Source organism: Garra rufa, chromosome 5 (assembly GCF_049309525.1).
Source record: "Garra rufa chromosome 5, GarRuf1.0, whole genome shotgun sequence".
Lineage (NCBI taxonomy): Eukaryota > Metazoa > Chordata > Actinopteri > Cypriniformes > Cyprinidae > Garra > Garra rufa.
The window spans coordinates 10768522-10795465 of NC_133365.1; the positions used below are offsets into that span (position 1 = coordinate 10768522).

The following is a 26944-nucleotide window of genomic DNA, read 5'->3' on the forward strand; positions in this document are numbered from 1 at the left end:
TGATGCTGAAAATTTAGCTTTGATCACAGGAATAAATTACATCTAAAATTATATTTAAATAGAAAGTATAGTAAAAATATTTAAAAAAAAATTGTACTGTTTTTGCTCTACTTTGGATCAAATAAATGGAGGCTTGGTGCGCAAAAGAGACTTCTTTAAAAAACATTAAAAATCTTTTGGCTGGTACTGTATTATTATATAATGTTATTATTACTACATTATTATTATTATAAATATAAAATATATTATGGTTTTATTTTTGAAAAAAATTAATTCAGCCTTGGTAAACATAACAGACATTTTAAAAAACAAATATTAACATTCCCAAACTATTGAATTGTATCATTAAGAAATTTTAAATTATCCTTCAGTACATACTACACCTAAACCCATCCCCTCAGAATATTATTCATCTTTTTAATATGAATATTATAACGGTTTCCTAACAGAATTATGAGTATTACTAACCCTGAACCTAACCCTACCCCATGTAGGTAGATACAATATAAGTACAACACTGTAAGTACACATACTGAGACACAAAAACACAACTAGACTCAAACAGCTTCATTTCATCGGCATTCTTTAATTCCTCTTTTTTCTTGTTCACTCCATTTCATGAGGTTCAATAATCTGCCCGAACAATCGAAATACATACCAATATACAGAGTGGAGAAAAAGACATATTTACACACACACACACAAAAAAAAAAAAAGTATGTATTTGTGGAAAGTTTCCAATAAGGAAAAAAGGGTAGACCGACATACATTAACTTCATATTATGTGCTAGTACCTTCAAATATTAGTTTTTCCTCATACAAACTTTTATAAACATTATAAAACATTAGAGCAATATCTGATTACTATAAAACATGTACCTAGTACAAAATAACATAGAATATAATAAAGCCTGTAAATATCTTTAAAAGATGAGAAAACAACGAAGCAGACAAAAACAGGACAACTACAGGCCAATAAATAAAATCCAAGGAAAATAGATCTTAATAAAATAACAGTAATAAAATCTAATACATCCTACAAACGGACTCAAATCCTAACTACCACATGATAGGCCTTCATGTATTCAACTCCTCCCTGATAAGTACAACACTGTCCTATAGGGCGTATTGCGTAAGATGTCGTTTTCCACTTCAACACCAGAGGACGACATAACACCATTCACCACAGAGCGAAAGTGTGTACAACAGCACTTGGGAGAATAGTCTTGACACACAGTGAACTGTCCTTCATTGTGTAAGAAACAGCACTACAGCTGTAACACTGACAAACAAACACTGTCTTTCCATCAACAGTCAACGTATGTCTATAGCAAAGCCTTGACGACAAGGAAAAAAGGGACGCGGCAGAATTATCACAAAAGAGTTTTTACACAAGAAAGGAATTGACATCTTTATTCACAGAAGCATCCAGTGCATTCGGCAACCCTCAGCGGGTTTATCACGCACACATCAATGGTCACTCACAGAGGTCGAAGCAATGCATTACATCTCATATGCATAAAAAAACAGACAAACAATATCAAAAAATAGTGACAACATAAATCTATACTTAAATTAATGCTTTCAGGTACAATAAAAATACACAGTACTGGAACCAGTACATATAATGCTGGTTTATGTTTTTTTTTAACTTTTCCCCAACCTGTTCCAATTGAGTTTGCCAACCAGCGGCATAAACTGGAATTGGTTTGTAGTCGAGGGACATAACTGACACGTTTTTCCTTCAGCTCAAATCACGTTTCAAAGAGGGGGGGGAAGGAGTACAAAAGTCTGCACAAAGATGAAAAAGCCTGAAATATCCAGTATGAAAGACAGAAAGAGAAGGGCCTTGTCAAAAGATGCTGCTCTTTCCAACATAAAAATGCACCGTTCAGCAAAATATGGATTGTCATCTCCCTTGAAAAACAGGGATACTTCTCACTTTTGGAGGGGGAAAGGAGGAAACACAGCTTGCTTGTTAGAAGGTTCACTTGATTTTGAGCTCCTCGCAGGATTATGTCCTGTTCAGCAAAGATGACCTGCGGAAATGAAGCAAAAGAGTCGTTTAATGATTCGAACAGTTATATAAAATTATTCCAAAACTCAAAAATGGAGGAGCATAGACACATCATTCAATGTTTTGCACTTAAAGGGACAGTTCACTCAAAAATGAACATCATCTTGTAAATGTGCGTACGACAGTTAGTGAAAGCGAGAGATAACAACTTATAAAGTTTTAAGCATAGATGTCTTTCTAACACAAATGCATCGATTCACTTCAGGAGGCCTTTATTAGAATACTTTTTATGATGGATTGATGTACTTTTTACTGAACTTCAAAATCTCAACAGCCATTCGTTACCATTATAAAGCTTGGAAGAGCCAGGACATTTTTTTATATAACTCAGATTGTATTCATCCGAGTCATATACAGTGCCTTGCAAAAGTATTCATACCCCTTCATTTTTTCACATTTTGTTTTGTTGCCGCATTATGTTAAACTGCTGTAAATTACTTTTTTTTTTTCCCACATCAATCTACATCTCATACACCATAATGACAAAGCACAAAACAGGTTGGTAACAACTTTGCAAATTTATTAGAAATAAAAAAAACTGAAAAGATCCCGTTGCATAGAAGGCCGGCGCTACAGAGCCCCAAATATCAGGACTACCAGACGCATGAACAGTTTTTCCCCCCAGGCAATCCACTTTATGAACAGTTAAAATGTTCTTCCCATTGTGCAAAAAATGTGTGGAATAATCTGACATCTACTGCTAACACATCCCTGCATCCCCTCCTATCACCTATAGCACAACTGTGCATACATATTTATTTGTCAATTTATTTTTTACAAATTATTATTATTATTTTCTATCTTTATTTTTGGTCTATTTATGCTTACATATGTGTCATTTTTCTTATTCTCTTATTTTATTGTCTGTGCGTCTCTGTGTACTGGAAGCTAATAACACTGAAACAAATTCCTTGTATGCGCAAGCATACTTGGCAATAAAGCTCTTTCTGATTCTGATTCATAGTGACAGACTTGCGTTAAGGCAATGATCTAAGGAAGAGTTCAGAAAGAAATCTGCTGCATTGAAGGTTCACAGAAGCATGTAGCCTCCATTTTCCATAATGGAAGACGATTGGAACAACTAGGACTCTAGAAAATGTCTGCCAGCCCCCATCCAAGCTGACAGAGCTTGAGAGGTGAAAAGGTGAGGCTAAGAATGGCAGATAATTGCCAAATGCAGATGTGCAAAGCTTGTCACATCATACCCAAAAAGACTTGAGGCTGTAAAGGTGCTTCAACTATGTACTGAGTAAGGGTATGAATACTTATGCAATGTACTTATTTCAATGTTTTATTTTTAATAAATTTGTAAAATTTGCAAATCTGGTTTTTGCTTTGTCATTATTATGGTGTATGGAGTGTAAATTGATGTGGGGAAAAACTAATTTAAAGCAGTTTAACATAATGCTGCATCAAAACAAAATGTGGAAAAAGAATGAAGGGGTATGAATACTTTTGCAAGGCACTGTACACCTAAGATGGCTTGAGGATGAGTAAATCATGGGGTAATTTAAATTTTTGAGTGAACTTTAAGTAAAAAAAACAAACAAATTTAGACAGATTGTATAGTATATATTGCTGTTCCAAGTCCAGTCCCTACACCTGATAAATCAAGAACAAACTGGTTTCAGACTAGCAATAAAAGACAACTTTGCCCTATGGATATTATTCTTCAGCTGGATTGTCTTTTCCTGGAAGCTCTTTTCCCCGTTTCCTGAAGGGCCACTATTCTCACGCCGAGACACTGAGAGAGTCAGACGAGCACTGAGTGGGGTGGAGCACGAACTGCTGATACAGACAGAATCTGGTGCTGTGACAGATCCTGTCGCAGTGGAAAAAAAAAAGAAAAAAGCAGCCCACCGTTTGCCTCCTTTCCTTCCCTCTCTCTCTCTCTATCCATCCCTCCTGAGCTGTAAAGCTATCAGGAAACGTGACTAAGCAAGAGCCAAGAGGTCTCACCCTTTCCAAGCACATATGTGTGTGTATCTATCACTGCGTGATCTCTGGCAAACATTAATGGACGATGCTTCTGTCACGTTTGTTTATATTTTATTAACTGATAATGCACTGCTTTAAAAAGAGTGTAACACTGTAAACGTGAAGGATAAAAAATAAACTATTTAAAACATGTAGTGTTCTAGTAAGAAATGCTTAAAAAAATAATGAATATAAAATAATAAATAAACATTTCATTGAGGTTTGTACATTTCTTGACTAATGAATTTGCACAACTAATTTTAGTAAATTTTAGAACTTTTTTTTAAGAATCGTTCAAAATTTGAATATTTAAAAGGAGGATTTACTTATAAATGAGAATATGGACTACAAGTTTATTGTACACTAAACTAGTAATATTTAATGACTACAACAATAGCCTAAAAGAAAATACAGCTAAAGTCAAAAGTTTACAGAAGTTTGCAGAATCAGCTAAATATTATAAGAGGGGTCATACAAAATGCACATTATTTGTTTAGTACTGCCCTGAATAAGATATTTCACATAAAAGAGGTTTACATATAGTCCACAAGAGAAAATAATAGTTGAATTTATAAAAATGACCCCATTCAAAAGTTTACATACACTTGATTCTTATTACTGTGTTGTCACCTGAATGATTCACAGGTGTTTTTGTTGTTGTTGTTGTTTTTTTGTATGTTTAGTGATAGTTGTTCACGAGTCCCTTGTTTGTCCTGAACAGTTCAACTGCCTGCTGTTCTTCAGAAAAATCCTTCAGGTCCCACAAATGTTATTGTTTTTTCAGCATTTCTGTGTATTTGAACCCTTTCCAACAATGACTATGATTTTGAGATCCATCTTTTCACACTGAGGACAACTAAGGGACTCATACGCAACTGTAAGATTTTTTTTAAGAACAGCAGGCAGTTTAACGGATCAGGACAAACAAGGGACTCAGGAACAACTATAACAAAAAAAACAACAGCTGTGAATCAATCAGGTAACAACACAGTATTAGGAACAAATGTGTATGTAAACTTTTGAATGGGGTCAACTATTATTTTCTCTTGTGGACTATATGTAAATGTATTTTATGTGAAATCTTTTTATGTGAAAATCTTATTCAGGTCAATACTAAATAAAAAACATTTCATTTTGTATTTTGTGGCAATTATTTTGGTAAAATAAGTAACATTTTGGAGATTATGCAAGGTGTGTGTAAACTTTTGACTTCAACTGTACATGCTTTATAGAATGACTTTTTAAGATTTTAAGATTTTACCATTAATGATTATTTTTCAAGGCCTGGACTTTACTTTAAATTCCCTGATATTTCTCTGACATGAATCCTTGTTAATTCAATCTTTTCATTGGCTATTTGTTTGGAAAACAGACAATCTATTATATTCTATCAGCAAAAGTCAGTGTTCTTCAGTCAGGTCAGGAACAATCTCAGACACTTGCCAAGACCAGTCAACAGTCCTTGATGAATCATATACACACCTGAGAGATTTCCATCTGTCTTTCTCCATGTTGTTCTCTGGTCCTTCACTCTCATATGACGCCAGATACAAAGCTGTTGAGAGATCATTGAGATGAGATGAGTGTGTCAGAAACAAAAACAAAAGCCACCTGTTTTCATTCTTGGGGAATGTTCTGAACCTGTGTCACTTGGTTATTTAGCATGACGGCATTTCACACCTGAGGCAATCGTGACAAACGCAAGTGTCTTTGTGTCTGGTATCTTGTTCGCTTATTGCACAACCCGTCATTAAAACAGGTTTATGACGCGAGTGGCAGAGAATGAGCGTGCAGAAGAGCTCTAGCTCAGAAAGGAAGTCCGAATTGACAGTAAACAAGGAAGACATAATACAAAAATTATGTTTAATCAGCAAAACCACTGCCTGTCCTCAATGTTTGCGTTTCTGAGGTGGGATGATGATCACCAATACAAAAAGTGTACTTAACCTCGCTGCCAATTAATCATAAACTAGGATTAAAAGCATCACAAAACATGCGTACCATCTTCACTGAAGACCGGCGCGGTCAGAAGATACTGCAGAATCTTGCGGTCTCTGTCAAAAGGACACTCCACCTTCTTCCACGTCATGAACTCCATCACTTGTTTGGCCAGCTCCCAGAATTTCTGCAGCACAGTCAAGATTCATTCTGTTAGAAATCATCGCCTACGTTTCATTTCTAGCTGAATTGATGCCCTTGAAACTCCATTTCAACAGCTGCATACGTCAATGAACTAAATCTGGATGCTTCTGTTGCTATGTGACTGTGTTTTTTCAACCATACATTGTTATTCAGCAGCTGTGACGGCAGTTGTTTCCGTGCATCGTGTTAGCTTGCATGTTTTGCGAAGCCATGACTGCTTACTTCAAAATTGACATGTCCGTTCGGGAGCCTGTTGGCACATCCTTCATTGAGGAAGTAAATGTCTTTGATCAAGAGGCTGAAGAAAGGGATAACAATCTGGAAGGCAAAAAGGGAACACAAGATTACATAACAGCTGTAACTGACCAAAAACTAAGAAAAACAGGCAACCACTACAAATAGAGCAGCCACATTGAAGTCCATCTAAGGCAGGGATGTCAAACTCAGAGAGTTCAGTTTCAACCCTGATCCAATACACATACCATGTAGTTTTAAATAAGCCTGATCGGGTACATTTAATTGGGATTTAATCTAAACTCTGCAGGGCTGCGGCCCTCCAGGAACTGAGTTTGACACCCCTGAGCTAAAGATTGTCGTCACAGTTAGACTGCATTAGGCAACAGTTTTTACAAGAGCTTCTAAAAGCCTACAGGGCACAGCACAACTGGATCCACCACTTTGGAAGGCAATTATTCATCACAACAAGGAAGCAGTGGAGTATACGTGATGCTGAAATCTGAACTCTATTGTAGCAAATTTAGCTACAACATAATAAACAAAGGTGACTTTAAATATAGGTGTCACTCCTGTATTCAAAACAACAACAACAAAAAAACAATCCACCCTTCTTTCAAGCTATGATGTATAAATGCACATTAGATGTGGAAAACAATGATAAACCAAAATAAAGGTACACTGAGAAAAAAAGTTCCTTTTTTCATTTAAAAAATGTTTTTGAAACCTGCTAACTGACATAATTCTGAAAACCAAAGCATTTAAATAATTACATTTTATTTTATAATATTAATACATTAAATGATTTGATGCCACAAACAAGCTGAAATTTATCTCTCCTTTTTTACATTAGCTTTATGTAATTTTTAATTTAACATTAATTTTTTTTAAATGAGCTTTCAAGTTATGTATGGTTTGTTAGGATAGGACAATATTTAGTCAAGATACAATTATCTGAAAGGGTGCAAAAAAAACTAAATATTGAGAAAATCGCCTTTAAAGTTGTCCAAATGAAGTTTTTAGCGATGCATATTACTTATCAAAAATGAGGTTTTTGATATATTTGCAGAAAGAATTTTGCAAAATATCTTCATGGAACATGATCTTTACTTAATATCCTAATGATTTTTGGCATAAAAGAAAAATCAATATTTTACATCGAATTTGGACCCATGCAATGTATTTTTGGCTATTGGTACAAATGCACCATGCTACTTAAGACTGGTTTTGTGGTCCAGGGTCACATTTGAGTTATTCCTAAACATTGTTCAAAAACTGAGAAATAAATGAATAGACACAGAAAAGGCCAAACAAAACCATAACAAAACAAAACCATGTGCCTAGTTAACCTCAAGTCAATTCAAGCTTAAAATAAGCGCAATACCGATGATAAACAAACAAAGGGTCAAAAATACAAGCAGTCCAACCAGTTGATGAGTTAAATACATTACGACAGCAGCAATGCATTCCTGCTTTAATTTGTTTACAGTGGAAATGCCTAGCCTAGAACATGCACTTACTTTGTCCCTTATATCTTTAAAGTAACAACACTCGCCAAAGACTAAACACATCTGATTTTAGAGAAAAACAAGTGACATGGGCCACTGTGATGCAAGAAAAAACGTCCCCCCCCCACGGAAAGCTGAGCATTCCAGTGTTGCTCTGGAACATTCTGTCTCACCACCCAAACCCACACAGCGGAGATCTCCTCCCTAACCAGTCGAAGATGCAAAACAATCCTTACGAAGAACAGAAACAACCAACCAATCCAAAATAGTTGTGCATTTTAACAAAGCCATTAACAGCGTTGAGCTTCCTTTTGGCAGGCGGCAGATGGATTTTATTGAGTTTGCTCACAGAAAAGCATCAGAACATTTTGTTAACTGGCTGAGTGCCATGTTTTTATAAGCAGAATGGAGCATATTTTTGCAGAGGAAACAGAATGTCCCATTTGATGCCTTGCCCTCAGCAAATCATCCTCAAATGGCCCACCGTCCCCTACCCTTGTTATTACATAACTCTCGGCGAAAGAGGCCAGACGTTACCTCAATTTAGTGTAAATACAAAGCTTCTGGATTGGGATCTGCACTTTCAAGCCAATCATTGGCATCTTTTATGTAACGAATCAGATTTTATCACTGACCTCATTGCATTTGTTGCTAATATCAACATATCACACACTTCAAACACCGTCTTTGTAACTACGTGCCGTCCGAACACAAACAGCATTATGAAACCAACATTCCTACAATTTCTGTGAGAAAACTTCTGGAAAGGGCAAATAAAGTGCGTTACCTTCTCTCTGCTACTATGAGCAGTGATAGATCTCTGAGTGGCTCCACGCAGAGCAGTTCTGTAGTTGTAGAAATTGCTAGAGGGATCCATCTGGTGCTGAGAATAGAGACAAAAACAGGTTTATGCACCAACCTCAGGACTTGGCTTGAAAAATGTAGTTGTAGAAGTCTATTCAAGACGGTTAAGTCTCTGATAGAACTTTAACCAAAGGCAACATGAGTCACTCTAGTTACTATTCATTATGGGACATGCTTTCATGGGAACCAAGTAAGACGATCCTTGTCATGCACTTTTAATCTTCATTAAACTTTTTGCCGTCAGGTGAGATGCTCACAAAAGACACTCAGTTATAAAACAGCAGGTTTTATAGATATACTATGGTTTAAAGGTTTGGGTTCAGTAAGTTTTTTTTAAAATGAAGTCTCTATACTCATCAAGGCTGTGCTTGTTTGATCAAAAGTAACATTATAGCCCCTTTGAACAGTAGTCTAAAGGTGTGTGCATACCAAAATATTACAAACAAAATCAATGCAAAGGCGCAAATAGAAATTGTATCCTGTTGTATCAGAAATTGTAGGAAAGCATTCATGATGATTTTATTCATGACATGAAAAACATCCTGCAAGTAATTTAGAGTCATAACGCTATAAGAATATTCACTTAGCATTTGGTGTGCACACAGCTTAAGGCTACATATGTGAGCCTGGACCACAAAACCAGCCATAAGGGTAATTTTTTTTTTAATTAATCTGAAATCTGAATAAATAAGCTTTCCATTGATGTATGGTTTGTTAGGACAGGACAATATTTGGCCTAAATACAACTATTTGAAAATTTGGAATCTGAAAGTGCAAAAAAATCTAAATATTGAGAAAATAACTTTTAAAGTTGTCTAAATGAAGTTCTTTATATGAAGCAAAGCATATTACTGATCAAAAATTAAGTTTTGATATATTTATGGTAGAAAATTTACAAAATTTCTTTATGGAACATAATCTTTACTTAATATCCCAATGATTTTGTCCATAAAAGAGAAATCGATCATTTTGACCCTTAGAATGCATTGTTGGCAATTGCTTCAAATATACCCGTGCTACTTACAACTGGTTTTGTGGTCCAGGGTCACATATAGTTTCATAAGACCTTATAAAAACTGAAAACCATCTTAGATGAACAAGTTATAACCTTCATTAGGGCGTTGATGTGAATATCTGCAGCTTTAGCATTAAAGATTTTGATTCTACGGAGAAAGGCATGACTAAGCCTTTTTATCCTACAATCCTCCATTGTCTTAGAATAAAACAAGATGACAGAGTGAGAGAAAAGAAAGAGTGTTGTGTGTTGTGATACAGAGGATGAACCTCCCTGAGGACTAGACATAGAGTCCCTATTTACACATCAAAATGCTGAAAGCCACAAGGCGAGACTGAACAATGTGTAGGTGTGTGTGTCGCACGCAAGTCATATATCAAGTTCAAGGCCTTTGCTTGTCTAAAGATAAAGCGAGTACTAAACAAAACCCTCTTTAGACAGTAAACACAGTGTGCAGATGCAAAATTAAAGCCTTAAAGGTTTCAACCCCTCTTAAATTTGGTCTAAAATGCTTTGTAAACATTTGCACACCCACTAAAAAGGGAGAATAGCTGTGCTTCAGAAAAATAATGGACACAAAAGCAACAATTCTCGCCCACTTGAGACTAAAATTGGCAAGATATGGTGGCCATATTGTCAGGGGTTTGAGCATCATGCATGCATGAGTCACAGCGATGAGAGCCAGGGTCGGACACTTAATGTGATTAGTGCCATGTCAGCACTGCGTTCACCATGATTTCTTCCCACTCATGTTGTCCCCTACATGTGAGTGAGTCACACCCACCCACTGCTGTAAACAGAACTGACAACATCAATCCCACCGTGATCAAATACATACCTCTAGTATATCAAATTTGGCCGTTTTAACTTTTCCCCAGGTCTTCTTGAGCCGGGGACACTGGACTCATGTTCATCCCAGCTGAAAGACACAGAGAAACAGACACAGGTCAGCACACTGCAACACACCATTTCCTGTCAGAGGTGCAGTTTTACTATGGCAAATAGAGCAGTTAGGCCCATGAGCCCACTAGAACAATGACATTAGCAGGAGCATCATTTCCCTTCGACAATAGGTGAGGCTTATAGTGCCTAGGGTCACGGTGGGCTTGTGCAGTCAGCACTAATGACCAGATGAGGTCAGAGTGTTGACTGGAAATCACTAGGGGTGGGTCAACCAATCAGATTTCTCTGTACTGATGACACCATTATTTCTTACTAGGTCTTGCTTAAATGTTAATTCACAGGTTTCTAAAGATTCCATATATATATATATATATATATATATATATATATATATATATATATATATATATATATATATATATATATATATATATATATATATAAAATATTTTTAAATATATTTAAAAATATTTTAAAAAATATTTTTTTTTTTTTTTTTTTTTTTTTTTTTTACATAATACAGCGTTTTTGGCAGTTTTGTAAACGTACGAATCGTTTTAAAAGCGTTGTGGTGTATATGTGAAACGCAAGGAAAAAAAACCTTTCAGTTTTTGACTATATCATTGTAGCCTATGATTTTTTCTTTTTTTAAGTTAATGTCTCTTGCTGAGCAAAAAAAAAAAAAAAGAAGTACTGACCCTAAACATTTTAATGGTAGTATGTATTATATTACAGAAGTAAAAACGGCTTTAGGGAGACAAAGAAATTAATTTATGCATAAGGGAAACATTGATATTTGTAGTTTATACATGCACATTTAAAAGATTAGTTCACTTCCAGAATAAAATCACATCGCAGAGCTAGTGCGAGAACAGCATTTGTACTTAAAAAGTATATAAATTTGTATTTATTTTAGAAAATGACAAATTGTTTTGCTAAATAAGACCCTTATTTCTCAGCGAGAACCTTTTGAAACTGCATTGAAACTGCAATTTGGACCTTCAACCTATTGGCCACCACTGAGGTCCACTATATGGAGAAAATCCTGGAATGTTTTTCTCAATAAACTTAATTTCTTTTCAACTGAAGAAAGAGAGACATGAACATCTTGGATGACGTGATCTGTACCTAAAATTCAGTCATTTCAGATGTTTTCTTCCCCAGTTCTAAACCTGAACAATAGCTATCCATTCATTTACAAAAGAGCCATCTGAGGCTTTAGTACCATTAACAATCTGTCTGTACTAACAGGTGTCAAGCCCAGAGCTCCTCCGGCACACTAACATGATACTACAGCGAATGATCTTTCAGTCTTAGCCACGCGCGCTGACGCTCCATTCACGTCACACAATGTACGCTGCTTCCAAAACACACAAGCAGGAGTGATCAACCTTTCCCATGACTTGTTTGTTCTCTTTCAGTGAGTTTAATATCAGCCCTCCATCTCCAGGGAGAGCGGCTTGTGTAAGAGCCCCGGCCTGTGGGTTCGTCTCCAGGGAATGACCAGGGAAAGGACAGCTGGTTCCACTCCCTCCCTCCCACAATCCCCCTCTCAATGAGTCTGTCCCTCGCTCAGTCTATTGGATTGGTCAGCACTGACCATCTGCCTAAGGGATGCCGCTCCCTCGTTTCAGCTCTCGCTCACATAGGCTGAACAGCTGCTTCTTCTCCTGGCTCTCTCCACTCCTGTTCTTCTACCCATAATGCCTCAGGCACAGGCCTGAGTGGGTGCTCAGAGAACTGAGTGAATGATTAATGTAGCTAATCATTTTAGTATATCGTTGACAGTGCATTATATATTATCAGAAGTCTAGCACAAACACAAAATTGCTTGAAATATATTTTTGAACCAAAATGATTGAACCGATACACACTACTTAACATTTGCCAACTAAAGGCTAAAATTAATTGTCTAAACCTTAAGGAAGACTTTCTGCAGCACTCAATGAGCGCACAAATAAGCTGATAAGTTGTCTGTAGAGTCTGTAAGAGGTTTGACACTGTTGTGTGTGTTAAGCGTACAAGAGCAGGGATTAGAAAAGCAAACCAAATCCTGCCAAAACAGCAAACTGTATTATCCAAACTGATTTGTGGGGAACAAAAGAGCTTTCTGTAGCTGTAAGTACTGGAGTAAAGTGTTGCAAGGGACAGCAAAATACTCACTAATGATGGCCATGAGCGAGTTGAAGTTGCCAATGTTGAAGCATTCCCGTGCCACGTCGATGAAGAACTCAATGACTCGAGCCCGATGTTTCTTCTTTACAGGCTGCATGAGAAAAACAAGCAATATTTATGAACACCAAAATGTGATATTTATAACAGTGATTTCTGACTTTGTTCATGATATAAAATCGAATGTAATCTACACCACAATTCAAAAGTTTGGGGTCGGTAAGATTTTTAAAAATGTTTTAAAAATGCTCACAAACACTTAATTTATTTGATCAATAGCAGAATAAAAACCGTTACATTTTTAAATGTAATTTATTCCTGTGAGGACAAAGCTAAATTTTCAACAGCCATTACTCCAGTCTTCAGTGCCACACGATCCTTCTAATATGCCTATTTCATCTTCACTTTTTTATCATTATACATGTTGAAAACAGTTGGCCTGCTAAATATTCTTGTGGAAACTCTGGTACAGTTTTTAGAGTTCTTTGAACTTACAGACTCCAAACTTTTGAAAGGAATTTAAGTTGCTGGATGAGTCATAGCAAAAAAAGCAGATTATTACCATGCAGATCTCCGTTGCCACCAGGTAGCTGAGCCTGTTGAACCACTCGACATAGGCCTCCAGGTTACATGCTTTTTTGTGATCACTAAAGCATCTCTGCAAGAATCAAAACGTTAAAACGTCAATATCATCATTCTGCCACAATGTCTTCCAGTTTGCTTTTTTCCCAAAACAGTCTTTATTAGAGAAGCACATTTTATTGGCACCATATTGGTTATCTGCTTATATCAATGTTTTTATTTATCGGTATGAGTCTGTTTTTTTTTTTAACTAGCATAATATGTGACCCTGGACCACAAAACCTGTCATAAGGGTCAATTTTTTTAAATTAAGATTTATACAACATCTGTTTCCATTGTATGTATGGGTTGTTAGGACAATATTTGGCCATGATACAACTAACTGAAAAACTGGAATCTGAGGGTGCAAAAAAATATAAATATTGTGAAAATCACCTTTAAAGTTGTCCAAATGAAGTTACTAGCAATGCATATCACGAAACAAAAATCAAGTTTATGAAATATCTTCATGGAACATGATCTTAAGTTAATATCCTAATGATTTTTGGCATAATTTTGACCCATACAATGTATTGTTTCTAGCCACAAATATACCCATGCAACTTATGACTGGTTTTGTGGTCCAGGGTCGCATATCGTCTATTTGAAATCTGTATCAGACAGAATTACTGTTGGTGCATCTAATTTTCATCCTAAATTCTGATCTTTAAAAACATTTGGCAAGAACCTAAACAGTTTATCATCTGAGGAATATTGCTCTTTAAGTGATCTCAAACAACTTTGCATGCTGCGATCTATGATTCCTAGATTCCCAGCCAAGGAACAAAGGCTTTTGAGATGACTGATGATCTCCAACAATGCACATTCAATCAGAGAGCTTGTTTGCCCTGCAGACCCTCCACGCTCACTGGCCCCTGTGCTATTATCTGTTTAGGGAATGTGTACAGGCACTATGTCTGAAAGCTCGGGTCACTCTAACCCTTCATTCCTCACATTCCTATGGTCTGACTGTGCCGTCCGTCACACAATACCCAATACACCCTACTCTACCTTTGACGGACAACATCAGAGAGCCACGGCGGTGCACAAGGACCCTCTGGAGAGACGGCGACCAGAACAAAAGAGAAAAATCGCACTAGTATTGCCTCGACAAGGGCTGTTGCCTAGCAGCCAGACAGCAATGGGCATTACGAGGCAGGGCTGAGCAAACTTTTGGCAGGTTATTGTGAGAAACCAGTTGCTAGGCTTTGCTTGGCTCACAAAAGGACGCTGTGTGGAACGTGAGGAGGGAAACTTGGACGATGACAAATTAGGCAAGGAATGTGCTGTGAACGTTGTGTGAAATAGGTGACACCGCATTGAACCCAAGGGATAATGTAAACATTGTGCATATTGATTTGTTAGAGTATTTGTGCTGTATGTATTTTTAGTTGAACTTGCTGAGCATAAACAGGAAGGGACTGTTACCTTGTCGTTATCAAGAGGGTCTTTCTGAACAAACGCCTGAACAAACTCCTCTGGTCCAATGTAGCTCAGTCTTTCCTAAAAAAAAAAAAAAAAGAGAAGATAATCACCTTGAAAATGGTCACCTTGCACATTATTGATTTGCTAAATAAATCAATCCAAACCCACAGTTAGGTGAGGAATGTAAGGTCAACCAAACCGAGGAAGTTCCACTCACCAGTTCAATGTGTGTGAGCTGCTGTGCCAGGGTGAAGGGGTCGCTGCAGATGGTCAGAATGTCTCTCTGGATGGACTGAGGTTTGGTCTTCAACACAGTTAGTCTGTCAGTCACAGAGGAGTTAATCTTGGCCAGAGCCTCCTCGTACTGACTTAGTGTGGTGAGCTTACGGATCAGCGTTTGTGTCATCTGTTGCACCGCCTTACGATAGAGCTGAAGAGAGACAGCGAGACAGAAGACGTGGATTTACAACCATGCTTTTATTGACCAGAATGACAAGGTAACCATTCATTTGAAAAGACTGACAACAAAATGTGTCCCACACTGATAAGACAGCTGAGGGAATGTACAGAGTATTTGCCCTGCAAACATCTAATGGATTTCCAGGCGCATAATGGCAGAAAAAAGCCCTTTCCTCTTGATTGGTCAACTATGACGGTGGTCCGGCTCACGGGGTTTAATGCTCCAACATAGGGTCTTGAGTATGTTACATAAAAAGTTAATGCAGGATTACGAAACGGCAGCACTTCATTCATGTCCTTCAAAGGTTCACAAGAGTTCTGCATGCCTCCCATTTCCCCTCGTAATGCAAGTTGGGGTCGAGTTATCTAATAACAAGAGCCTGACACAATTCTGGACTTCTGTTGCATAAGAAGAGGACAGCAGTGGTCGTGCCCTGTTGTGCAACATGCGTCAGACAAGAATCTACATCCTTAGACCCCACGCCGTGATTTTAAAATGGGTTACTTAAGGAAATCCCTACTTAAAGAAAAAAAAGGAATAGTTCACCAAAAAATGGAAATTCTGCCATTAATTACTCACCCTCATGTAGTTTCAAACCCATAAGACTTTTGTTCATCTTTGGAACACAAACAATATTTTTTATTAAATCCAAGAGCTTTCTGACCTTGCATAGACAGCAATGCAACTGAAACGTTTAAGGCCCAGAAAAGCAGTAAGGACATTTATAAAATGATCCATGTCACATCATGGACTATCATGAATGCAATGTAATTGTTGAATAAAGTCATTATTTTTGTTTTCTTTGTGCACAAAACGTATTCTCGTAGCTTTATAAACTAAAGGTTAAACCACTGATGTCACATGGACTATTTTAACAATGTCCACTATCTTTTTGGGCCTTGAATGTGTAAGTTGCATTGCTGTCTTTGCAGGGTAAGATTTATAATTTAAATGTATAATTTCATCAAAAATATCTTAATTTGTGTTATATATCTTATTTTATATTAAACAGGACATTACTGTCCATTGGTGTGGACGGTAACATGTGACCCTGGACCATAAAAACAGTCATAACGGTCAATTGAAACTGAAACTGGAATCTGAAGGTGCAAAAATAAAATCGAAATATTGAGAAAGTCACCTATAAAGTTGCCCAAATTAAGTTTTTAATGCATATTACTAATCAAAAATTAAGTCTTGATATATTTACAGTAGGAAATTTACAAAATATCCTCATGGAACATGATCTTTACTTAATACCCTAATGATTTTTGACAGAAAAGAACAAATCGATAATTTTGACCTATACAATGTATTTTTGGATATTGCTACAAACATTCCTGTGCTACTTAGGACTGGTTTTGGTCACATATGTATCGATATATCAACGGTTCTTGGTCTAAACAGGCCTTAACGCCTTGTTTAACCATGTAGATATAAAGTTAGCTGCTCAAACATTTTGCTGATTGGTTGTGAGATGTACAAAACATCTTTAGTTTCCGCCAGGCTTCTGTACCCCTTTCTGACGCATAGAAAATAAAAAGTGGCCCATTAATCTGTTGTGCTGGAGGTCAGTGGCACATAAATCCATCTGGCTCAGAACAACCTGCACTCTAGCACATTGTGCAGATGCAAGAATATTGATGATTTGACGAGAGAGAGAGGCGAGACGAGTCCTTGCAGCACTTTAAAACACCACAGAGAGTCTTAATATTCCCTCTCCAAGGTCCACCATATGCTGACACACAAACAAAGGAGAGACAGATTATTTTTAGCAGGAGTTCTTGGCGATAACTGCTTGACATTTTGAGCGGCAGATCAGACAACTCATTTGTTGTGGAAAACTAAGAAAGCTGCTTGTGTGCTGCCGCCTCTACATTTTTAACCCTGGCACGAGTGTGCAACAGCCGTCCAACATGGCACAAGCTCACAAGTACAGATCACTCTGGCATGTACACACCACACCCAGGTCAAGGGTGAATGCTCTCCATTACTTTCCCAAGAAACAGGATTTGTGCAAAAGGTGTCCAAATGTGCACCAAACGGCTGTGCCTGCAAATGCACAACTGTGCCCTGCCTTTTTCTATACAGAAGACCACATGCATAATGACAATCTAAGCTGACCAGAAGCCTGAGGACCAAACTGTGGTCTGGAGACAGATGTTACGGCATCTATTCTCAGCTCCCGCGCTGAAAGCAAAAGGTCTGCGACGCAAATGCCAGTAAAAAGACAGAAAACAGCAGGTCAACAAACCAATGAGTTCTAGAAGAGGTCAAAACATAAAAGGCCTAACTGGAAATCACTTTACAGTGGTCTTGTTAGCACTGGACAGTACATTTGAAAAAAAATAAAAAAATAAAAACACACCACATTTGACTCAGATGGGCTCTCATGTCTAGCTAGAAATACATCTATTGTCTATTGTCTCTGACTGCTGAGAATCCCCCGTCAACAGAGTCAGTGCTCCACTGTAACAGTCACTCTCATTAACAAAATTCACGTACGAGTACATGCCGTTCACATGGCGGGAGAAAAACAGCGACTGGGTTACATAATACAGTCAACATATTGATGGTATGAACGAATGCATTCTTCACACTGAGACGCTCTTTTCATGCATAGATGCACATCTACCAGACAGTTATGCCTCAAAACACAGGCTTCATTTGTCGCGCCTACATCCGGAGAGATCTTAAAGATACTTTGACTTTTGAATAAAAAAAAAACATCCTCATTATGAATCAATTAAATATAAAACAGTCCACAATTAATGAAAAAGTATACTTTAAAAATCTAAACATACATGTGAACCTAGACAACAAAACCAGTCATAAGGGTCAATTATTATAAATTGAGATTTATACATCATCTGAAAGCTGCATGAATAATCAAATTGTTGAATATTTGATATGTATACAAATCAAAATATTACAAAAATCTCCTTTAAAGTTATCCAAATGAAGCTCTTAGCAGTGCATACTCCTAATCAAAAATTACAATTTGATAAATTTACGGATGAAATTAACAAAATATCTTTACGGAACATGATCTTTACTTCATATCCGAATGATTTTTGGCATAAAAGAAAAATCGATAATTTGACCCATACAATATATTATTGGTTATTGCTACAAATATACCTGTGCTACTTAAGGTTTTGTGGTCCAGGGTCACATATTTAATGACTCACCAATGTATCACCATCAAGAAAAACAAAAAACAAAACATATTTCTTCTTCCATCTTGAATACATGATTGTACACATCTGAAGTATTTCCAAAAATGTTTTTAAAAATATATTAAAGGCAAAAAAAAAAAAAAATGTCGAGTCACACATGATATTTTACAACCTGACCTAACCTTGTCTTGTCAATAAAAGGTCAAATTATCTTATTTTAAGAGACATATTGACCTTGATACAGTATAAGATTACTCTAAACTAGGTTAAATCTAGGTTTTCTGTTTAAGAATTTCATCCTTTAATGAGGCTGTTTGGTTACAAATACATTCAGACAACTGTATCATTTTGACGTTGACTATGTAAAAATACAATTTAATTCAGAAATCAAGAACTTGCTTATGTAAGTGGTGGATTCAGGTTATTGTATGTATGAATTTGCATTTTCAAATAAATGGAGAGTTCAACTACAACATTAACCCTTACACAGTTATAGTTCTCCATGTTGTTTTTTGAGAGCACATGCAGTCTTATTAGCTTATCATCCTTTCACTAGATTGAGAAGGCGGTACAAACACGAATGCATTTCCTCTATGAGCTTAGCAGGGCCGCAGAAGGTCATCGATCTCCTGGGTCGGGATAAAGCAGATCAATAGTCACACATGTGTTTACTACACAAGTCACCAGAGGATGAGTCCTGCTTGTCTTTTCGAGTTTGCGAAACCCCATTCGGTTGAATCTGATTGGGCGGCGTCCTCAATCTTAAACTGTCTATTCTAACTAGGACCCTGCTGTTAGTCATTAGCTAATGCTCGCCAACCATGTGAGACGAGCAGAGCTAGCTTCAGCAAATCTCTTTTTTATTTCACTGTACGTTAATAAAATAAAGCATTCGCGACAGGACTGTTCAGCTGCGCACGACAGAGAAAAAAGCCCCCAGGGATGTTTGAGGACAAGAGTTGATGAGAGCTGCCAACTTTATCCAAATTTAAATCGAAGCTGATAGACGTCAAAAGGACGGAGGGATGATAACTACACTCGTTGTACAAAATAAAATCTAATCACATAATTGCATAACACAGCCAGTGTGGCTTTGGTTTTTGTGCCCAGGAAGTTTTAAAAGAACCTGGGATAAATGATGATCGTGGTGATGAATGTGGTGTAAAAGTCCTTTTGATGAAAAAAAAAAAATGCTAAGCCAGGAACACGGTAACAAAGGAGTCAGCGCTAATGGAACTATTTAAATGCAGCCTGTGGAAAAGCACCAGTGAAGACAAAAGCGGCCGAACAAAAGAGCTTTCTTCTCACTCCTCTTGTCAGAGCGCTTTAGGACTGAAGAAATCTCACCCCCCATTGCTCAGGTGTTGACACTCTTCTCACCCAACGTGTTACATCCTACGTCTTAACCAGTTGAATGTTAAAGAAGCCTATGCTAAGACTTATGCTAATAGTGGTACTAAAGGCATAAAGAAAAGCTAATGTCTTTGACGCAAGCATTCGCACCTTTCAGGTGACTATTATGAAGCGGCGTTGCCCTTTACCTGACATTTCCTCAAGAAACTCATTGTTTCTGCTAAAATGATCTTCCAACACTTGCAAATGGCAGACTTACTTCATCTCCAGCACTCAGGCGATGTGTTAGTTCCTTCAGGCTCTTCATCATCCTTTCATCCCTGAAGTCATAGGGAAACGTCTCCGTCCACTCAGTCAGCAACTGCAGGATCTTGGGAGCAATTTTCTTGACTCTTGACTATAGATTAAGTTAAAAAACAACAGTTGCAAATTATTGTCCTTGGTTCTTAAAATAACTTAATACTAGAGCAGCCATGATGACTGAAGGCAGCTTTTATAACAATCAGTGTAATGACAGTCTTGTACCTTGTCAGCCTGAGGATCAGTGAGTCTCTGCTGGTCCACACACAAATGGCACACTTTGGACATCAGCTCATATGGGTGAAGAAAGAGACGGGAACTGAGCAGGAATGTGAAGATGTACGTCCTCTGCGAGATCAAAATGAGATCAATGTTAGTGCAATAATACAAACCATTCATTTCTGTTTTACAGTATTTAGGGCCCTATGAAATTCATTTTTAATTTATTTTAACCTTAATTCCATTTAAAAAATTTTCCCCCAAATTAATTTTTTCAGTTTTTTAATTTTTTTTTTAGGATTCCATTATTTTTCGTTTTAATTTTTCTAAATTTTTAAAATAAAAAAAAATGTCTAATAATAAAAATCATTAAAGCCTGCACAATTTTACAGCAACTTATAAAAAGTTTAACAAAACTTACATTTTAAACCTCTATGAAATACTGTTTTTTTTTTCTCAAATTCAGTTTACTTTTTTTTTTTTTTTTTTTTTACCAAATTCTGTTTTCCATTAATTTTTTTAATTCCATTTTAAGAATCTCTAATTAATAGATGTTTTGGGGAAAAAGAAATATATATATACACATATATACACACACATACATATATACATATATATATATTTTATTTTTTACTGTGTTGTGTATTTAAATTTTTTCTGGTAAAAAAATTTTTTTTAAAGAATGTTTTAATAATAATTTTATTAGTAGTAGTATAAGTACTATCATTACATTAAGTAATATTTCTGTCACAATTTCTTCAAGTTAAACCAAATTATTTTGACAGGTTACTGTGAAGATCTTTATGTTTCTGTTTGTATATAATATGACAATAATTTTTCTTAAAAAGAAACAATAAAGTGACTCTCAGAACAGTTCTAGCGATTATGTTTATGTGTTCATGTACTCATATTTTGTGGCGGCAGAGGCTGAAACCACTGCAAGTGTCACGCGCTCTTCATTATGTGTGTAGAAAACGAAAAAAGTGTTTTTGCAGCCTAATATTCAGACACTAGTCCATATCGTGTTTTTATTTAACTGTACTGACCTACTTTTGATTTTTTTCACCCAAAAATTGTCAAATTCTGTGACATTCCACGTTATACAGTAAATTCCATTTTTATGACTAGACCCTGCGATTTCGACCACATTTTCCACACCTGAGTTACTAACTATCAAAATTTTAACTACATAAAACGCATTTATATTTCTGGTAAATATACCTGGTTAGCTAGACTACAGCTCAAACGGACAAAAATGTTTTAAACAAAGTACTTCATAATGTTACAAGAGACTTGTCTCTTCAGATCATTTTAATCCTTTACTTACTGACACCAAATTTTCAAAGTGAAATGCATAAATAGAAACCAACTGCAAGGCACGTTTGTGGTTGTAGATATAAAAACTGAAAATCAATGTGTTTTTAATGCTCAAAAAGCAATATTGTAACCTACTAATTAATACTCTGTATATACTCACATCAGGATAGTAAGCCACCGTAGGGACCAAGTGCTCGATAAGAGCTTCCAAGGACCCTGACACCAGGTTGTTTTCATGGTAATACAGGCCTTCATACTCCTCTTCCTTAGCCTTATAGAGATTCTTGTTGTAGCCGTTGGACCCATACATCGCTGGAAAGGGTGGCGTTTGAGGCATTTTGTCCTGTTGAAGGATATAAAGAAACATCAGTCTGAGAAGCCTCACTTAAACGCAAACACAATCAAAAACTGACATTGACGCATGAACTAATTCATTAATGCCAAGCCTCCATCCTCAACTGAAATTTTGTTTACCTTTGTGTAAAACACAAGGTCCCCAGTATCATTATAGGAAGCTGAGTGGAAAATTACTCTTCCTCGGATGGACGACTCATGGGGATGAATATGTGGCGATTAATCTCAATGTGCAAACACCTTCCCTGATCGAGCTTGTGAGAACTTGAGCTTAATCTCCATTCGCTGTGTATTTCAGACTCACGCTATCTGGCTCTAATCCACCATAATAGCAGCTGAACCTACCGCCGGCGGGTTTCACTCACAAACACCAACAAATTAATCTTCATGGTGCTTTTACCTCACGTGGACATACAAACAGAGGCTCTTTTAACTACGGCTCGATACAAAAAAACATGATGACCTATGAAATCTACTGCTTCTGAAAAGAAGGATTCTTATTTTCCCCCTCAAAACCAAAACGTGGCCCATTGCAGATGAGAGTCCTATGAGTCGGTCAGCATTAGCTAAAGGTGATAAGCAGCCAAAAGCAATTCTTCACCCACACAAAAAGCTCTGGCTCACATTGCCTCCCTCCTACTTCTGTATCTTCCAGGCTCTCGCCGGAACGGCAGAAAGCGAGTTTTGCACATGTCAATGCATCACCTAATCACGCGGGTGGCACCAGCATGCCAGCACGAGCTTCTGTGCCATTTCAGAGCTCAGCCCATGACTTTAAGCGAGATTCCTGGACACAGCGCATATGGGCCCCTCAATGGAGGCATTCACAGCTACTGCACGGGGCGTCAAGGGACACCCCGAACAATGCACAGCCCCAATGGCCGCCTGCCTATTCAGGCCCACAGGCGTTTGGGTGCCAGAGTCGGACGGGAGTGTGCAGGAGGGAGGGGGGCTGTCGCACGATGAGGTATATTCTCAGTCCACGGCCCCCCACAGAGACCTCTTCATAAAATCATAGACATTAGCATCAAAATGGAGGCCTGAGAGGTCAAAGCAGCAAACACCCCCTGCGCATCTGCTTTACCATGTGGTATACCATCTGAGCACGTCAATGAGATGAAAAGCGAGGAAGGCCAAATGATGTCAAGAATGATTTTGCGCTGATCACCAGAAATTGACAATTTGTCAAGTCTTGTATGAATGATGTTTCTGGGAACCCCAGGGTTTAATTCTCTGAGTCATATTCTCTAACAGAATTTTTCATAAAAATAAACCACTGTTTTGTTTTTGACCAAACAAAGTCTACTTTTGTCTCATTATATGGCCAAAAAGCAGGATCCCCCTGCGCATCTGCCTGTGCAACCCTATTAGCGAAGCCCCCAGGCCACAATGCAAATCTGCTAAAAGCTAAAACTGAAAAGTCAAAGCCCTTTAAACTCTCCAGGCACACCAGATGCTGCTCGACTGAATTCCGCGAGCGAATAAAACAAAGCTGAAGCTTAGTAGCAGGGATTCTGGATGTGTTTACTTTTTGGTTGCAGGTATCGAGTATGGCCAGCCACATGTCCTCTCCCCTGTCCTGCTTAAACAAACACTGAGCACAGCCTTCACCACAGGGGCTACATAGTGTATAAGCAAACAAAAAGGCCCTTGCTTTCACACAATTACTGCACTGTTTTTGTCAGAGCTTTTATTTTGGCCATGTAGAAAATTTGGCATCCTTGCACAGCAGCATTTTAGATAGTTATGACTGTCAGAAAGCTGAAAACATTCAGTCCCGCCCACATGTTGACTGTAGAGCGGATTACTGTGGCTCTAGATCAAAACAGACTTTCTCAAGCATAAAGCAACTTTTAAGATAATTAAACAGACTGATCTTTGGGGCTCCCACACCTTTAGACCAAATAAATTTCCATGATTTTAGACTAATTTGTGAACCTGGTCATAAGAGTAAATTTTTTAAAACTGATTTATACATCATCTGAAAGTTAATTTAATAAACTTTACATTGATGTTTGGTTTGTCAGGATAGGACAATATTGGCCGAGGTGCAACAATTTGAAAATCTGGAATCTGAGGCTGCATAAAAAAAAAAAATTCTCTTTGCTTTTTTTTTATTAAAGTTGTCCAAAGGTTCTAAGCTATGCATATTACTAATCAAAAAATTAAGTCTTGATATATTTACAGTAAGAAATGTACTAAATATCTTCATGGAACATGATCTTTACTTAATATCTTAATGATTTTTGGCATAAAAGAATACTTGATCATTTTGACCCATACAATGTATTATTGGCTATTGCTACAAATATATCCGTGCTGCTTATAACTGGTTTGTGGTCCAGGGTCACATATATAGTTATTGAAATGTCTTGTAAATGTCAATATTGTAAGTAAAATATTAACTAAATAAAAAAAAACAAACATTGAAATTGACTGTTTATATATATATATATATATATATATATATATATATATATATATATATATATATATATATATATATAATTGAAATATATATTTCTATTTAAAGAATATATATTCAATAAACAGAAAAAAGCATTTCAATTTTCACTTACAATATTGAAATTTCCATGTTTCCATGACTTAAGACTTAAGATCAATTTGCATGGAAATCACAATTTTACAACTCCTTGATATTTGCAGGTTTTCCGTTGCTGTGGGAACCCTGTCTAATGCAAATGTGGAGGTTAAAACAACAAAACGCAAACATTCTGGACTGTTTTGAAACAGCATCTTCAACAACAGGGTGTGTTGAACTCATTGGCATGTTATTAGGAGCTGTAAAGTTGTTGTGGCAGTCTTGTCTTTAAAGGTCACTTCATGCTGAATATAAAAACAACCATAGTTCAGGACTGATCACTGCTGTAATGACAGGTAGAAATAATTCCCACTCTCACACACGTTTCTCTTAAAGATCCAACAAACCAATTTCTGACAGACTTAATAAAATACGTCCATAAACACAGTTCTGTGTAAACTGACAAATTACTATAAAAGGATGATTAATATGAATATGATGAAAATGAGGAAATAAACATGTCTGTTCATGGCGCTGTAACAGACACCAGTATGACACAACATTGTCGGCTTCAGCAAAAGGATCAAATTAAGTATTAGTCTTTTGGCTTCTGTCAAAGTGGGTTACACGTTATCCTTGGGAAATGAGCAGGTGTGTGTCCGTGTGTGTGTGTGTGTGTGTGTGTGTGTGTGTGTGTGTGTGTGTGTGTGTGTGTGCAAGACGATGGGGGAAGGGAGCTATGGCTTCACTGAAACTACTCAAGTGTGTTTGAGTAAATAAAGGGCTTGGCTAGCGGTACAGATTGGCGAGGCATACTAGTGTCCTTCCCACAGTAAAAGCACTTTGAGCTACCTGCATGACTGGTATCACAGAGCCAAAGTCCAGCCAAATCACAGCGACCTGAGGCAGATCAGCTTTTCAGAACACAATCATATGTCTCAGACACTCTTTCCACAATCTCGACCAAACACAAACCCTCATTTTGATAAAGAAGTACAATATGAGGCTATTGATAAACAACACAGATTAATCAAGTAGATAAGACAATCTGCTTTCGCCCCAAAATAGCTTACTTATTTGATAGTGGGAAGGAAAACATGGGTAATAATCATCTGAAATCAAAAAGGGAATATCAGGAACAACCCTCCAGTTCCCATACCCACCCACCACAGCATGCATATGCATATATATATATATATATATATATATATATATATATATATATATGAGAAATGAAAAATAATTTCCCCAGTGAGCACTCAAAACTCTATAAAGCTGGCATCTTCATTCTGCAGTGCAAACCCATCACATCATGCACACTATATGTTTAAGCCAATTTACTGTAATTTTATATTATCCTAAACAATAAACGTCCATCTATATACATTTCCATAGGACTTTAAAATTTTACTCAACTTGTTTTGTAGGCTACAGTTTGAAAATTCCAAATTATATCTTGTTTTTCTTGATTCTGGAAACCTTGTTTGTTTTGCAATGCAACTAGAAAAGATAAACTAACATTACAATCATTTAATAAAACATGTTAAAGTACCATTGTATTCCAAAACGATACGCATTTTAATCAAAACATCAATAAAACCAATTTAACGATCAAACCATTATTCTAAAAGTCCAGAATAGAACAATAATTCCACTAATAACACATATAACCAATAGCAGACAGTAATCATTCATTTCCATAGTAGGCTTGGTTGTGTATTATATTTGTTGTACATTGCTTATCACTTGTAAGAACAACATTCAAGAGCACCAGCATACTAACACCACAGGTCACACTCTCCATTAGTATTAAAATACTTATGTCAAAAAGACAGAAGATGAATATCGTCAGCACGGAATATTTGTAGGTATGTTTATATGTAACGTTAAGTAAACTGTATCTACCTGGCTTGAGGTAATTGTAAGACGTACTCAAAGCAGGTCGTGATATTAAATAGAATCAAAATGCATGCAAACAAAACCTCGTATTGAACGCATTAATCGTCTGCTTCTGTTATTAAAGCGCATTAAACATTACTTGAGTTTCTCACCTCGAAAGGGACTCCGCTGTAGACCAGCCCTGCAGAAGTTTGACGATGAATGGCTGCGCAAAATGAACCTCCGGACATATAATAACACTCTTCAAAAATGATTCTTAAAACATATGAACTTAAAAAGAAGTCACGCTGCGTATTCCCAGGTCATACGGATACTGACTGTGACAGTCAAGCACATGATCCTTATAAATATATCCAGACAGTACGTGCGACGTGCTGTTCTCT

General features: G+C 36.9%; 1 protein-coding gene across 1 annotated transcript; it reads right to left on the reverse strand.

Annotated features, from left to right (window-relative positions):
• Positions 1-566: 566 nt before the first annotated feature.
• Positions 567-26944, reverse strand: rasgef1ba (RasGEF domain family, member 1Ba). Its single transcript, XM_073839736.1, is given in 15 exon segments — positions 567-2039; positions 5537-5609; positions 6056-6179; positions 6419-6514; positions 8726-8821; positions 10656-10709; positions 10711-10736; positions 12884-12986; positions 13455-13550; positions 14942-15016; positions 15156-15368; positions 20190-20327; positions 20456-20578; positions 21927-22109; positions 26714-26944. Coding segments are annotated over 15 exon segments (1503 nt in total). The 5' UTR covers positions 26792-26944; the 3' UTR covers positions 567-2014.